Source organism: Castor canadensis, chromosome X (genome assembly GCF_047511655.1).
Source record: "Castor canadensis chromosome X, mCasCan1.hap1v2, whole genome shotgun sequence".
Lineage (NCBI taxonomy): Eukaryota > Metazoa > Chordata > Mammalia > Rodentia > Castoridae > Castor > Castor canadensis.
In genome coordinates, this window is record NC_133405.1 from 2,088,107 (window position 1) to 2,104,951 (window position 16,845).

Genomic DNA, 16,845 nt, shown 5'->3' on the forward strand with positions numbered 1-16,845 from the left:
TGTAAGCCCTTTAAGTGACCTGGCTGTCAAGCAAGTAGCCACCCCCACACTAGCCAACCTTCCTGTGCAAAGTGTGTGTGTCAACCCTGGTGGCAGTCCTGGCCCACCCGGGCACGTGCTGTGAGCTTCCGTGCCACCCAAGGCTCTGCTCACTCCTGTCCAGTGTTGTGAGCTCAACCTCTGCTTTCTCAGTGTAGATCAAGGCCAGCTGCCTTTGGACTGTTCTAGTAGACATGTGTGAGTTCTTTTCTGAGCAGTCCCTCCCCAGAAACCTTGAGACCATTCTGTCCCAGGTGCCCAAAGAAAGGGTAGATGGCAAGCGAGTGGCTGATGCTCACTCTGAGACCATGACTTCGGCCTCAGCTAGAAAGAACTGGAGCAGAGATGGGGAGGGGAGGCTGTGTTTTGATGTTCCACTCCTGTTGTTACCTGTGACTCAGTTTCTTCAGCTTGGTGGGGTGTTCCCTGCTGTTCTTTCCAGTGTCCTGTGACTGTCCTGTGCATCCATAGGGCAGGACCAACTCACAGCGGTTTGTCCCTGGGAAGGGCTCTTCCCTAAAGTGACTGGGCATTGCTGGAGGCCACGGTCCTGGCAAGAGGCAGATCTGGGGTCCTCAGGAAAGGAGAACGTGGCAGGAAGGCCCCGGGGTGGGGGACAAATGAGGAACCTCGTCAGGAGCCCGGGACCTGTGGTCTCAGGTGGTCGCGGGTAGTTCCTGTCTGTGATGTCATCCCCTTCTCTTCCATGGTTTCAGCAAATGTTTGATGCAATAAATTTCATGGATGTTCCCCCTGAGTCCCTCCTCTGCTGGGATGGGAGGGGCGATGATGGCCGGGTTAACATTGGGGAATGGGCAGGGAAGGGACCCTCAGTGGGGGGCTGTGGGATGCTCTGGGTGGGCGGGAGCCAGGTGACAGGATGCTGGTGGGTTTGGGGAGCAGTGGCCGCCTGGCTTCCCAGGGCACAAACGAAGCCCCCAGGAAGAAGTGGGTTAGGCGTAGAAGGGAGCCAGTGTGTGACACAGCAGACACCACCCCAGGATCCTGGCAGCAGGGGACAGGGGCCTCAAGGCATCCAGACGGATGACCAACGTGTGCAAGACCAGGCAGGCAAAGCAGGTTAGGGCAGAGGTCCAGAAGGGCCCGGGCATGAGGTTAGATGGCTCTGCCTGCAGGTGCTTGCAGGAATCAAGAGGGCAGAGGGTGGAGTTCACTCACCCACCCACCCACCGGGTTCAGCTGACCCTGACAGTCACCCACAGGTGGCCAGCCCCATCCGACACACCACAGGACGTTTGAGGATGGCGGGGTGTGACAGTGGGCAGAATTTTGCCCTTGAGACAGTGTGTGGGTCACACAGTGTCTCATTGCCACCTGGTCACTTTCCAAGAGCTCCTCCACGCTTGGGGGCCAGGACAGGAGGGAAAGGGCAGGCAAGGGGCTAATCCAGTCAGCCCATGGGAGCCTTGGGCAGAGTGGGCCTGCGCACGCTGTGATCCCTGAGCTGGTGTGTCACTGAGTGTGACTGATGCTGTGTGCATTCAGTTTTGAGACCTGGAAGGATCAAACAAGGGAGGTGGGAAAAGGTTCCTGGAGGCACAAGTCACAACCCCAGCAACACTGAGCAGTGAGACTCTGGAAAGCCCCAGCTGCTGGGTGTCCAGCAGGGCCATCTCTGCCCCCTTCATCCCTGTCCAGCCCTGGGATGTTCCAGTGTGAGCTCCACATTGTGTTTGGATGCATGCTGCTCTCAGGTGTCTTTGGGCAGATATTATCTGGAGACAGGAAGACCCACCCAGGTGCATTTCTGGGCCTCTGGTGTGTTGAGCCCCCTCCTCAGGTCATCTCCTGCCTTCTTGGTTCATAGAGGACTCGGGCAGCAGGTGGGGGAACCCAATCGGGAGCCAATCCTGGTGGGTGAGGCCGAGCAGAGGGGACAGAGAGTGGCCCTATGGCAGGAGTGTCTCCTGGGCTTTGATTGATAGGCACTTCCAGGTCTGAAGGGAAACATGGTTTTGGTTTTAATTCTAGGTTATTCAGAAAGTAAATGCATGTGAGTCCACGCCTTGTAACCATATATTGAGGTCATGCTGCAGACGGATAATAAGGACGAGGACAAGCTATGGGCCATGGGATGACCTGTAGTGGAGTCTCCCTCCAGCTGCTGCCTCCAAAGTGTCTTGCTGAACACCTGGCTTCCACTCGCTCCTAGACTTATGGTTGCCCAATCTTGGAGCGTGTGCGAATGTTCATTTGCCGTGAAGAGGAAGATGCTGTGGAGTGGTCACTTTCCAGCCTCACCCCCTTAGAAGGGTGCAGCTCCTTAGAAGGGGCTGTCCACAGGATGAGGGCCGTATCTAGCCAGACTGACTCCCCACACTCTTAATGGGCCTGGCCATCAGCAGGCACCTCATTTCCAGCCCTCAGTCCTCTCCTGTGCCCGTTCATGGGTGACCACCCAACCTCCGGACCCCTGACTGTTCACCTCAGAGTAATTCAGGCCAGGGCTGAGTCCCAGGCACCTGCTAACCACTACCTTGTGCCTGGAGATCATGCCGGTGTCGCTGGGGCTTGAGCTGTGGGCCCCCAGGTCCTCCCGCCCCTGCATCTCTCCATGTGATGTGCCTGGTGTCATCTGGTCCTGGCAAACAGACAACTAAACTTCCCATGTCATCTCTAGATCAGATAAGACATGACTTCCAGTCCTTCCTTAGGTTTAGTGTCTAATCTTTGCTCAAAGCAATTATGGACGACTGACTGCCACCCATCAACATCCCTTAAGATTAAGGGACCAAAGTCATTTGGGGGGAAATGCGGCAGCATGGATGAGGGAGTATGACACATAGAAAACGGCAGCGAGGAATTTACAAATAAGCATTGTACTAAGGGACAGCTTGATTAAAAACACACAGGTACTGCTTTCTCTGCTTTAAGCTTTACACTCCCTCAACAAGCTGCAACATTTACTGAAAAAGAAAAAAGAAAAAAAGGGGGAAAGAGCAGCTCTCTCTGACTTTGCCCGCTTGCCCCAAAATAATTAGTGTTCTCTGAGAACTCAGCAAAGATATCATAAAGAAAGACACTCATCCTGGGAAAGAAGTCTAGGGAAAATGACTTCTCCGGGCACAAAAAGTATTTACAAAGATGACACCTATTTAAAGGGAGGGTCCTCTGAAGTCTCTGGGCCCAGCTGATAAAGCAGGGTACCAGCAAAAATGACAAAATAGGCTCATTGTCAGAACAAAGAGGAGCACTCTTTCCAAAGACAGATTTGAGCCAAATCCCCAACCTGCGTTTTCACCATAAACACCTGTGATGTTAGAGCACTGGTCGCACCTGTTATCAGATGTGCCCACACCCATGTCTGGGCTGGGTACAGGTTTCTGTCTTTCTTATGTTTACTAGTAATTTATCTTGCTCTCTTCCTGGACATCTCTTTGGGTGTGTGTGTGTGTGTGTGTGTGTGTGTGTGACAACATCACAAACTCGGTGCCCAAGGGCCAAGGGGAGGCCTCCTCCCTTTTGGAGACCTCCCTCCCTGGAGTGTCACTGGTTCTGGTAACATAGTCACCAGGCTGTAGTTCAGTCTCCCGTGCTCATTCATCATGGCCGACACCTCTGGCCCTCTATAACCACTATTCTGCTCTCCATTACTATGAACCTGACTTTTCTTTCCTGTGGTGCTGGGGATGGAACTCAGAATTTTGCACATGCTAAGTAAGAGTTCTACCAGCTAGTTACATGCAGGCCATCTTTTTTTTTTTTTTAGACACCACATACAAGCAAGATCACGCAGTACTTTTCTCGCTGTGTCTGGCTTATTTCAGAATTATGCCCTCTTGTTTTCAGTGACAGGACTTCCTTTTTAAAAGATGAACATTCACACACAGGTATACACACATCACATTTTCTTTATTCATTTGTCAATGGGCACTTAAGTTGTTTTCATATCTTGGCTACTTTAAGTGGTCCAGATATCTCTCAGAGACTGTGGTTTTATTCCCTTTGGATGTACACCCAAAAGTGCAATTCCTGGATCACGTGTTAGCATCTATGCCCAACTAATTTTCAACAAAGGTAACAAGAATGTACAATGGAGAAAGGGTAGTCTCTTCAATAATTGGCGTCAGGAAAGCTGGATATCCATGTGCAAATAAAATTAGACCCTTCTGTCTTAACACACAGAATGATCAAGTCAGAATGGATAGAGCACTAAAACATAAGAACTGAAACTGTAAAACTCATAAAAAATAGGGAAAGTCCTTTGACATTGTTCTTGGAAATCATTTTTTAAAAAAATATGATACCACAGGTACAAGCAACAAAACCAAAAATAAACAAGACTACAACAAACTAGACAGCTTTTGCACAGCAAAGGAAAAAATGAAGAAAATGAAAATGCAACCTATGGAATAGGGGAAACTATTTGTAAACCATGTTTCTGATAAAAGGCTAATATCAAAAATATATAGGGACTCACACAAGTAAATAGCAAAAAAAAAAACCAAAAGACCCAATTTTAAAAATGGGGCAGTGTTGTGAAAGACATTTTTACAGAGATGCCAGCTGACACGTAAATAGCCAAAGAGTTTTATGAAGATATTCAACATCTCTAATGACCTAGGCAATGCAGATCAAAACCCTGAAGAGCTATCACTTCATACCTGCTAGGATTGGGGTTATCAAAAAGATGAAAGACTAAGATTTGCACTCCCCTATCCTTCCACCCTCCCTGTCATCACCTCAGACCTTCCCTTCAGCTTCATGGAATCCTTTTATCTTTCTCCATTCAGCACCTCTTCCTCAGGACTTTCATCTCTCTATCACCCTTGCCAGGCACTTTCCTTCCAACTCCAGCCCCTCAGCTCCGCTGCCATAGTCACTAAAGCCTGAGGCTCACTGATCCCACTGAGGGTGCTTTGGGAGCTCAGGGACCCCAGAAGCAACCACTGGAGGCCAAAAATCCTACTTTGAAACTCTTCAGGTATCGCATGCACTCAGATAGGCCTTGGAGACACCCAGATTTCTGCTTGGCGCTTCTTCAGTGCATCACCCAAAATTTGGTCAGCAGCCTCAATAAGATAATACATAAGAGCAAAAGAAAATCTTGGGTTTTTGTTGGTGGTGGGACTGTGGTTTGAACTTGGGGCTTTGATCTTGCAAAGCAGGCACTCTACCACTTGAGCCACACCTCCAGTCCATTTTGCTGTGCTTTTTTAGGGATGGAGGTGTCATGAGCTATTTGCCCAGGCTAACCTTGAGACACTGTCCTCCTGATTTCAGCCTCCCAAGTAGGTAGGATTATAGGCTTTAGCCCCCTGCACCCAGAAAGAGCAAAAGAAATTCTTAAAATTCTCCTCTACAGAGCTGGGGGTGTGGCTCAGTGGTAGGGTGCTGCCTAGCAAGTGAGAGTCCCTGCGTTCAACCCCAGCACCCCAAAAGAAAAATCTCTACAAGTATTGGTTGGAATGCTTTAGCAGATAACTTCAAGTTGCCCATCTCACAGAGGTACAACGTAAAGGTGAGATGAGGATCAGAGCCAGCTGGCTTATACAAACCAGTGAGTTTTCTATTTTGGGGTTTATGCTTGATTCATGACTGAAAAATTTTGAGTTAAAGCACTAAGATCTTATTTGCATCTTTGTGTATGTTTATGTGTGTATGTATGTATGACACTTTCCTAACTCTCAATGCTATTACCAAATTAACTTCCAAAACCCTTTTAAAAATAATTTACCACTTAAAGCAAATGGTATCTATTATCTTAAGTCTAGCATTTTATATGGCGTTCACATACACATGCATTCATTCGTCAGACACACATTCAGCCCCTCTTATGCAGCACGTTCTGTCCTAGGCCTACAGCAGTGTCAACTTATAAAACCCTTTAAAGGAGCTGTTTTCTAATTGACGTAGACATAAACAATCGCATATAAATTAAATATTTCTAGCGCTACCAGGAATTCGGAGGCTAACTAAAATGTTTTAAAAATTCACCTTCATATAATGTAGGTCAATCTTTGGCAAAAAGCAGAATTTATTATTGTTGGCTTAATACAAGCAACTATTTCTCTTGAGTCGTTAGCATTAAGTATAATGAAGCATTCATATTTATATATACATATTTATATTTAGTTTACTTGACTATGTTCTTCCCAAGCTTGCTAGTCAGATATTTAAGCTTAGAAAAAAATGTAAATTTGAGTTTAATCAACTGAGCCATCATTCTGACTTTTATTTCAACAATCACTATGTTTTACAATAGGGCTAAAATAGTTTCCTATTAGGGAAAGTCCTACACCCTTGCACTATGCTAAATTAAAAGACATTCATTAACTACCTCAGTCATTTATAAGTGAGATAAATGCTAAGATATGAATTGCTGAGTATAATTTAGTTCTGCATGCCTTATCTTTATTTTTATGTGGTACAGAAAGGCTAAATGGTTTTGGGTCTGTTAATAAACATGTTCTGTTCTTTAGCACAATGAGAAATTGTAAGGAAGTGTACAGCTGCCCGAGTCCTCTATGAACCAAGAAGACAGGAGATGACCTGAGGAGGGGGCTCAACACACCAGAGGCCCAGAAATGCACCTGGGTGGGTCTTCCTGTCTCCAGATAATATCTGCCCAAAGACACCTGAGAGCAGCATGCATCCAAACACAATGTGGAGCTCACACTGGAACATCCCAGGGCTGGACAGGGATGAAGGGGGCAGAGATGGCCCTGCTGGACACCCAGCAGCTGGGGCTTTCCAGAGTCTCACTGCTCAGTGTTGCTGGGGTTGTGACTTGTGCCTCCAGGAACCTTTTCCCACCTCCCTTGTTTGATCCTTCCAGGTCTCAAAACTGAATGCACACAGCATCAGTCACACTCAGTGACACACCAGCTCAGGGATCACAGCGTGCGCAGGCCCACTCTGCCCAAGGCTCCCATGGGCTGACTGGATTAGCCCCTTGCCTGCCCTTTCCCTCCTGTCCTGGCCCCCAAGCGTGGAGGAGCTCTTGGAAAGTGACCAGGTGGCAATGAGACACTGTGTGACCCACACACTGTCTCAAGGGCAACATTCTGCCCACTGTCACACCCCGCCATCTCAAACGTCCTGTGGTGTGTCGGATGGGGCTGGCCACCTGTAGGTGACTGTCAGGGTCAGCTGAACCCGGTGGGTGGGTGGGTGAGTGAACTCCACCCTCTGCCCTCTTGATTCCTGCAAGCACCTGCAGGCAGAGCCATCTAACCTCATGCCCGGGCCCTTCTGGACCTCTGCCCTAACCTGCTTTGCCTGCCTGGTCTTGCACACGTTGGTCATCCGTCTGGATGCCTTGAGGCCCCTGTCCCCTGCTGCCAGGATCCTGGGGTGGTGTCTGCTGTGTCACACACTGGCTCCCTTCTACGCCTAACCCACTTCTTCCTGGGGGCTTCGTTTGTGCCCTGGGAAGCCAGGCGGCCACTGCTCCCCAAACCCACCAGCATCCTGTCACCTGGCTCCCGCCCACCCAGAGCATCCCACAGCCCCCCACTGAGGGTCCCTTCCCTGCCCATTCCCCAATGTTAACCCGGCCATCATCGCCCCTCCCATCCCAGCAGAGGAGGGACTCAGGGGGAACATCCATGAAATTTATTGCATCAAACATTTGCTGAAACCATGGAAGAGAAGGGGATGACATCACAGACAGGAACTACCCGCGACCACCTGAGACCACAGGTCCCGGGCTCCTGACGAGGTTCCTCATTTGTCCCCCACCCCGGGGCCTTCCTGCCACGTTCTCCTTTCCTGAGGACCCCAGATCTGCCTCTTGCCAGGACCGTGGCCTCCAGCAATGCCCAGTCACTTTAGGGAAGAGCCCTTCCCAGGGACAAACCGCTGTGAGTTGGTCCTGCCCTATGGATGCACAGGACAGTCACAGGACACTGGAAAGAACAGCAGGGAACACCCCACCAAGCTGAAGAAACTGAGTCACAGGTAACAACAGGAGTGGAACATCAAAACACAGCCTCCCCTCCCCATCTCTGCTCCAGTTCTTTCTAGCTGAGGCCGAAGTCATGGTCTCGGAGTGAGCATCAGCCACTCGCTTGCCATCTACCCTTTCTTTGGGCACCTGGGACAGAATGGTCTCAAGGTTTCTGGGGAGGGACTGCTCAGAAAAGAACTCACACATGTCTACTAGAACAGTCCAAAGGCAGCTGGCCTTGATCTACACTGAGAAAGCAGAGGTTGAGCTCACAACACTGGACAGGAGTGAGCAGAGCCTTGGGTGGCACGGAAGCTCACAGCACGTGCCCGGGTGTGGAGGTGTCTGACCGGGTGGGCCAGGACTGCCACCAGGGTTGACACACACACTTTGCACAGGAAGGTTGGCTAGTGTGGGGGTGGCTACTTGCTTGACAGCCAGGTCACTTAAAGGGCTTACAGATAAGGGTGGGCTTCCCAGGACAGGGAGCAGCCTGCCCAGGAATGCAGGATGGGATGGGGTGGGGTCTCCCTGCTGGGAGAGCCAAGCAGCTGGCACCCTTCAGGTGGCCTCTTTCCCTCTGACTTGTCTCCCAGTCTTGTGTGAGAGGCAGATGTCTTCGGGAGCCCTCATCTAGGCCAGGGCTGGCCCCCTAGGGGCGTTTCCAGGTAGGCTGCCTGACTCGGCAAGGTCTGGAGCTGAGACTGGGGTTGATGTGCCATGGGGCAAGACACTTGTCTCTGCCCCATTTGATGGAAATAGTGGTCATTCTGGACACTTAGAGGGGCTGGGGATGATGGTGGCCCTGGGGACACAGGGGTTTGTTTTGGAGCGGTAGCCCCGGCCCCGCCTCCTTCGTCTTCCAGGGCTCTGTTGCCTGGAAGGAGAGGCATTCTGAGACTATTTGCCTGGAAAGGACTCGGAGTGACTCCTCTCCCCTGCCCCATCCTCGTTTCCCGACTCCTCCAGGATGGCCTGGAGCTCCTCCAGTGTGGGCTCCTCAGTGGCCTCCTGCTCTCCTGCCCTGGTGAGGCTCTCCAGCCCCCAGCCAGGCACCCCTGGGCCTTCCTCAGAAGCCCTGCCCATCTGGGCTGCGGTGGGGCCTCCAGGAGCCTCTGTGGAACCTGCCTGGCTTAGGCCTGCAGAGGCAGAAGCATTGTCTCCTTCCTGGGTGGCAGGGGAGACCTTGGCCTCTTCCGTGCCAGTGCCAGCGCCTGCCTTTGTGGCAGCATCAGCAGCAGGGGTAGCCTCAGCGGGGTGCTCAGGGTCAGGAGCAGGCTCACCGGCATCTTCATTGGCAGGGGAGGCCTGGGAGGTCTCATCAATGGCAGAGGCAGGTTCAGCATCAGCTGCCTGGGCGGCAGCCAGCCCACCAATGTGCGCTTGGGCTCCTTCCTCTCTTCGGGACTGCTCATTCCTAGCCAGGGGCGCCTCCCATACCTCAGTCTCCCGGACAAGCCGCAGCAGCCCCACGAAGCCAGGCAGCCTCCTCTCCAGCTGCATCCTCCTCAGGTTGTTCTGGAGTATCTGGTTCGGCCGGGCCCGCATCAGCACCTGCCGGGCTCGCAGCTGGTCTGCGATAGCTCGGTGGATCGCTCCCTTCTCCCTGGCCATCTGCAGCAGGCCTTCCAGGCGCATCACGTAGGCAAAGAGAGTCTCCCGAGGCCGCTGGGAGCAAGTCAGGAACTTCAGCCTCGCGGACACCTTGGTGTCCTTGTTCCCAAACGCCTGCACGAGCGTGGCCAGGCAGTCCTGTGCAGGGGTGTCCGGATGTTCTTCCAGGAGCCCGCACATGAGATCCAGGGCGGGGCCGCTCAAGCTCTCCACCAGCCTCCTCCTCCTCTCCCTCTCTGATATGTGGCGCCACAGGTACAGCATGTCATTGGCATGGTCCAGCCAGCTCTCGAAGGACTCTGCCTCACGGCCTGGCTCTTGCGTCCCTGAAAAGGTTCTCAGTTCCTGGTAGGCCATGGTTTCCAGTACAGGCTGCAGGGCCTGGCTCCACTGCCGGCTCCATCCTCCTGCCCCAAGTGTCCCTCCTGCTGCCTCAAAGGCGCCTTCCTCCCCTGCAGTCCCTGCCTCCCCTGCAGCTCCTGCCACACCCACAGCTCCTATAACACCCGCAAATCCCATGTCACCTGCAGCTCCCTCCTCATCTGACACTCTGGCCTCACCTGCAGCTTCTGTCTCACCTGCAGTTCCTGCCTCATTTTCACCTTCTGCCTCAGCAGAAGTTTCTTCTTCATCTACAGACCCTCCATCCCCTGTAGCTACTGTATCACCTACAGCATCTGCCTGACAAGAAGCTCCTTCCTGAACTGAAACTTCTGCCACAAGTGGTATTTCTTTATCACCTAAATCTCTGTCACCTGTGTCTCCTACTTTGCCTGTGACTTCTTCCACAGCTTCAGCTCCTGCCTCTCCTGCCTCTCCTTGCTTATCTGCAGTTCTTTCATCTGCAGCACCTGTTGGTCCTGCCTCACCCACAGTCCCTAACTCTCTTTCAGCTCCTTCCTCTCCAGATGTTCCTTCCTCATATGAAGCACCTTCCTGAAATGAAACTCCTGCCACACTTGGTAATCCTTTCTCACCTAAGACTTCCTTGCTTGTGTCTATTGCCTCAACTCCAATATCTTCCTTTTTCTCAGCTCCTTCCTCACCCGTACCTTCTGCCTCACCTTCAGTTCCTTCCTCACCTGCAACTCCTGCCTCACCTGCTGCTCCTTCTTTGCCTGCAGGTCCTTTCTCATCTGGACCTTCTTCTTCATTGGAAAGTATATCTTGAACTGCAGCCCCTGCCTCACCTGCAGCTTCTGCTTCACCTACAGCTCCTTCTTCGTCTGCAGATTCGTTTTCTCCTGTAGCTTCTTCTTCACTTCCAAGTCTTTTGTCACTTGCAGCTCCAGAAGCTCGTTCATCAGCTGAATTTCCTAACTGAATTGTACCCCCTGCCACAAGTGCTATTGCTTTCTGATCTATGGCCTCTTTGCCTGTGTCTTCTACCTTACCTGCACTTACTTTCTCTCGTGCAACTCCTGGCTCACCTGCAGTTCCTTCCTCACCTGAAACTCCTTTCTCAATACACTCTCCCGCCTTGCCTACTGCTCCTTCCTTGCCTGCAGGACCTTTCTTATTTGCATCCCCTGTCTCCCCTGCATCTCCTGCCTCACCAGCAGCTCCTGTTTCAATTGCAAGTCCTTTCTCACCTGAATGTCCTGCCCCACCTGCAGCTCCTGCCTCATCTGCAGATCCTTTCTCAGCTGCTTCACCTGAATCTCCTACCTCCCAGGTATCACCTGCCTCCTCTGGCGCTCCTGCCTCACTTGCAGGTCCTTTCTCACCTGAATCCCCGGCCTCACCTGCAGCTCCGGATTCACACACAGGTTCTTTCTCATCTGCTTCACCTGTAACTCCTTCCCCCCCTGTATCACCTGCCTCACCTGCAGTTCCTTCCTCACCTGTAGCTCCTGCCTGGACTACTGCTCCTTCCTTGCCTGCAAGTCCTTGCTCACCTTCATCCCACGTCTCCCCTGCATCTCCTGCTTCACCTGCAACTCCTGTTTCACTTGCAGGTCCTTTCTCACCTGATTCCCCTGCCTCACCTGCAGCTCCAGCCTCAACTACAGCTCTGCACTCACCTGCCTCACGTGTAGGTCCTTCCTCCTCTGCATCACCTGCCTGCCCTGAAACACCTGCCTCACCTGTAGCGCCTTCCTCCCCTGCATCACCTGCCTCCCCTGGAGCTCCTGCCTCACCTGCAGGACCTTTCTCACCAGATTCTTCTGCCTCCCCTGCAGCGCCTTCCTCCCCTGAAAGTTCTTTCTCACCTGTAGCTCCTGCCTTTCCCGTAGGTGGTCCTTTCACACTTGCATCCCCTGTCAACCCAGCATCACCTGCAGCTCCTGTTTCACTTGCAGGTCCTTTCTCACCTGCAGCTCCTGCTTCACCTGCAGCTCCTGCCTCACCTGCCTCACGTGTAGCTCCTTCCTCCCCTGCATCACCTGCCTGCTCTGCATCTCCTGCCTCACCAGCAAGCCCTTTCTCACCTGATTCTCCTGCCTCCCCTGCCCCACCTGCACCTCCTGCAGCTCCTTCCACACCTGCTGATAGTTCCTCAACCGAACCTCCTGGTACGTATGGTATTCCATTCTCACCTGTGGCATCCTGACCCGTGCCTCCTCCCTCACCTGTAGCCCCTGTCTCACCCACAGCCCCTGCCACTGCTTGGCCCTGGGGCTGAGCAGGGAAATCGGGGCTGTCCTGTAACTCAGCATCGGGGGCCTGGGGCAGGAAGATCACAGTCCACGGACCCCCATGGCCTGGTATCTGTCGGGGGATCAAGCTTCGGTTTAAATATTCAGCAAACTCCACCAAAGCGACTCTGGCCCCGAGTTCCTTTCTGAACATCTTGCCCAGCACTCGGTACCTGCCCACGGGCCACAGGGCAGCCTGCACCGCCTCCTGGAATGCATCTTCCGGGCAGTCTTCAGGGATGCCCAGGATGAGCAGTGAGCGCTGCTCATTGGCGCCCATCCACCTGCACCAGTCCTGCAGCATAGCCCGCGCCATGGCGGTGCACTTGGGGGAAGGGGGCATGATCGGACAAGGTTGTGAGCTGACTGTCGCAGTCTCTGTGGTGCCCTGTGGGTGCAAAGAGGGAAAAGGGATGTTGGTACCAGACAGCCCAGTCGTGTCCCCCACCGTTGTCCTCTACACTGCGGGGGCCAGAAGCTCCCCCACCTCCCTACTTTGTTTGGTTTTAAGGACGGGTTTAAATAACAAATTAGATGCAGTACTAGTCCTACATTCTACTTTACCTAGTGGCAGTTTAGTAAGTTGCTTTTGGCCCCGCCCCCAAGGAATTCCCAAGTTTCTAAGTTTTCAAAATTTTTGTATAAATTTGTACTTAATATTTCTTCATTATTTCTTCATGTGTCTATGACCTTCATAATTACTCCCCCCTTGCTTCCTGAAAGTGGAGATCAGTGCTTGTTCTCTTTTGTCTTGATCAGTGCTGTTAGAGTTGATCAATATTGTTACTCTTTGAAAAAGAACCAACATCTGTGTGTTAGCTGTCTTGTGGTCTTCTGTCACCGATTACCTCTTATGCGTATAGTTTCTTCCTTTGCCTCTTTTTGGATTTACTTTTGTTCCTGTTTTTCTAGCTTCTTTAGGTGCACGCTTAGGTCATTGATCCTGTTACTCCTTCTTCTTTCCTAATAGGAGCATTTAAAGCCGTACCTTTTCCCGATTGGTCCCTTTCTGCTTTCGTCGCCTCCCCCTAATTTTATTTAAGTTGTAATATTTCATTATTGTGTCCAAAAGATTTTCTAGGCTCCTTTATGGTTTCTTCTTTGACTTACGGGATTGCAAATATTTAGACCTGTTATCCTTGTTGATCTCTTATTGATGCAAACAGATTATCCCTGCGTTCAGAGAACTGAAGTAAAAGTGCAATCCTTTTATATTCATGACAAAGAAACTTAAGACGGAATCTCCCAATATTGCCCAGGCTGACCTGGAACTCCTGGGCTCCAGCTGTCTTCCTGCCTCAGCCTCCTGAGTAGCTGGGACTCCAGGCGCTCACCACAGCGAAAGGCTTCTGAAGACGTTCTGCAGTGTGGTATATCTAAGTAAATGTGCAACATGCCCCGTAATTAATCTGTATGTCCTTGAGAGGCCACGGTCCTGTCCGCTCCCACCACTGCCACCCACACAGACACCCACAGGGACACTGGAACGCAAGGGCAGAGGGCCAAGGCCCACCAGCTCACCTCCCCCCACACCACTTCAAGCTGTAGCAGCTGAGAGTCTGTGGTCACCACGGCAGCCCAGGCAGCCACATGGCCTCCCCTTCTTTCTGCAGGGATCCCACTCCCACTCAGCCAGCGACTCTGTCTCCCAGCCCTTACCCCTGCTGACGTCCAGGGCCGTCCCCTCCCTCCCGCTTGCCTGCCCACCAAGTTTTCCCGATTCAGCACGGAAGACAAAAGAACAGTAGAAATGCAGGATATCAGTTAATGCCTCTCAATCCTAACCCTAAATGTAAACGTCCCCAACTCTCCAGTCAAAGGACACTGATTGTCTGATTGGATCAAAAAGCAAGAGCCAATAATCTGTTCCTTATAAGAAACACATCTCACAACCAAAGACACACACAAAGTAAAAGTGAAAGGATGGAAGAAGTTATACCAGGCATATGGAACTTGAGGGACAGCAGGAAGAGCTATTGTCATGTCGAACGAAGTAGATTTTAAGCAAGAATCGGCCACAAGAGCTGAAGAAGGTCAGTACGCACGAACGATAGGAACAATCCAGCAAGAAGATACAGCGATTCTAAATATATATGCACCAAACGTCAGTGCACCCAAGTTCATAAAACAAACACTTCCGAGCACAAAGGAACAGATAGGTCCAGATACAATAGTAGTGGGAGATCGCAACACCCCAGTCTCACCAACAGACAGAACATCCAGACACCAAATTGACCAAGACAGCCTGGAACTAAAAAATACCACTGATGAAATGGACTTAGTAGACATCTATAGAATATTCCATCCTATAGCAGCATTTTTCTCGGCAACCCATGGGACTTTCTCAAAAATAGATCACATCTCAGGCCATAAAGCGAATCGCAACAAATACAAAAAAGTCGAGATAATCCCCTGTGTCCTAACAGGCCATAATGGAATAAAATTAAAAATCAATAGCCAGGAAAACTACAAAAACCATTCACACTCATGGACATTGAACAACACGATGTTGATCAATGGGTCACCAAAGAAATTGAGAAATTCCTAGATTCAAGTGAAACAAAAACACAACTTAGCAGAACTTGTGGGACACAGCAAAGACAGTGTCAAGAAGAAAGTTCATGTCCATGAGTGCCCACATCTGAAAACCAGATAGATCTCAAATAGACCTTCTGAGGTTGCACCTGAAACTTAGAAAAACAACAACAAGCCATTCCCCAAAAGTAGTACCTGGAAAGAAATTACGAAAATCCGGGCAGGATTTTCTGAAAAGGAGACCAAGGAACACTACAACAATTTGATGGAACAAAAGACTGTCCCTTTGAAAAGATAAATAAGATCGAGAAACCTTGAGACAAACAAACCAAAGGAAGACAGGAGAAGACGCAAATTAATAAAGTCAGAGAAGAAAAAGGGACTATTACAACAGTCACCAATGAAATTCAGAAGATCATAGGGGAATATTTTGAAAACCTATACTCCAGCAAATTGGGAAATCAACAAGAAACTGATAAATATCTCGACAGACGTGACCCTCCGAAATTGAACGCAGAGGGCACAAACAACATAAATAGATATGTAAGAAGCAATGAGTTTGAAACGGGGACAATGAAACTCTCCCAACAAAGAAAAGCCCTGGCCCAGATGATTTCACTGCTGAATTCTACCAGACTTTAAAGAAGAACTAACAGTGCTCCTCAAACTATTCCAAAACATACAACGGGGAGGAATGCTATCGAACTCATTCTACGAAGTCATTATTACCCTAATACCAAAACCAGGTAGAGCCATGTCAAAAAAGAAAGTGATAGGCTAATTTCCTTGATGAACACGAACACAAAAAGTCCTCAATGAAATACTTGCAAACTAAATCCCACAACACATTAAAACGATCATACAGCATGATCAAGTAGGTTTCATTCTGGGAATGCACAGTGGTTCAACATTCACAAATCAATAAAGGTAATACTGTTGTATTCCCATAAACAGGATCAGGGACAAAGTCAGGGACACCATCATCTCAATTGATGCAGAAAAAGTCTTTAACAAAATTCAACATCTTTTCATGGGAAAAGCTCTGAAGAAACTAGGAACAGAAGGAGCATACCCCAATGTTATAAGGCTATCGTCAAGAACACAAACAATGACAAATGCTGGTGAAGATGTGGGGAGGGGGGGAGGAACCCTTATAAACTGCTGGTGGGAACGTACACGTGTACACCCATTATGGAAAGCAGTATGGAAGTCCTGAAAACTCAAAAGAGAGCTACCATACGATCCAGAGATCCCACTCCTGGCTATGTATCTGACGGAAGGTAAGCCAGGATACAATGAGACATTTGCACACCCATGTTTATTGCTGCCCTCTTCACACCAGCCAAGAGATGGAAACAGCCCATGTGCCCTACAACTGATGAATAGATTAAGAAAACATATTCCTGGGTGAAACACCACGGAGAAACCCCTTTGAGCAACATGACGAAGAGGAGTGCACTAAGAGTCCTTTTCGGGGAGGGGAAGCTAGTGGGAGGGAGAGGGTGAGGGGAGAGGTGGAAGGAGGGCGAATACGGTCAATGGACCCTATATACTTGTATGAAAATAGAAGAGTGGGACCTGTTGTAATTGCTTTAAAGGGAGACTGGGGTGTGGGAGAAGAGTGGAAGGGAGGAATCTAACCAAGGTATATTTTAAGCATATGTGGAACTATCACAATGAAATCCCCCTGTCCAACTAACACATGCAAATGAAAATGTAAAGAACAGCCAAAAGAAAAAAGAAAGAAGAAGAAAATGTGCTATGTTTACATAATGGAATATTCAGCCATCAGGAAGAATGGAATCATGTGGTTTGCAAGTAAATGGATGGAACTGGAGATCATGTTAAGCAGAGTAAGGCAGGCTCAGAAGGACACAGGTCACATGTTCCCTCTCATATGTGGTGACTAGAGCTAAAAGATAAATGTGTGCATATGGAGAAAGAGAACATGTTTGTAACGGTGGGAGCGTTTTAGGAGAGTAGGGGGAGGCGGGAGAGGAAAAGACAATGCTAGAGAGTGAATAGTACCGAAAGAGGTCGCATCTCTGTGTGGAGATGGCATAACAACACAGACTGAAAGCAGTTAAATAATAGGGGCTGGGGGAA

General features: G+C 50.1%; 1 protein-coding gene across 1 annotated transcript; it reads right to left on the reverse strand.

Annotated features, from left to right (window-relative positions):
• Positions 1-8,851: 8,851 nt before the first annotated feature.
• On the reverse strand, positions 8,852-12,595 carry LOC109674927 (uncharacterized). The gene has a single exon (XM_074063570.1). It carries the CDS (start codon positions 12,545-12,547, stop codon positions 8,852-8,854), a length of 3,696 nt encoding a protein of 1,231 aa, XP_073919671.1. The 5' UTR covers positions 12,548-12,595.
• Positions 12,596-16,845: the final 4,250 nt, after the last annotated feature.

Coding starts and splice junctions, on each gene's coding strand:
- LOC109674927 (XM_074063570.1), bottom strand. CDS start 12,547: ATGCCCCCTTCCCCCAAGTGCACCGCCATGGCGCGGGCTATGCTGCAG.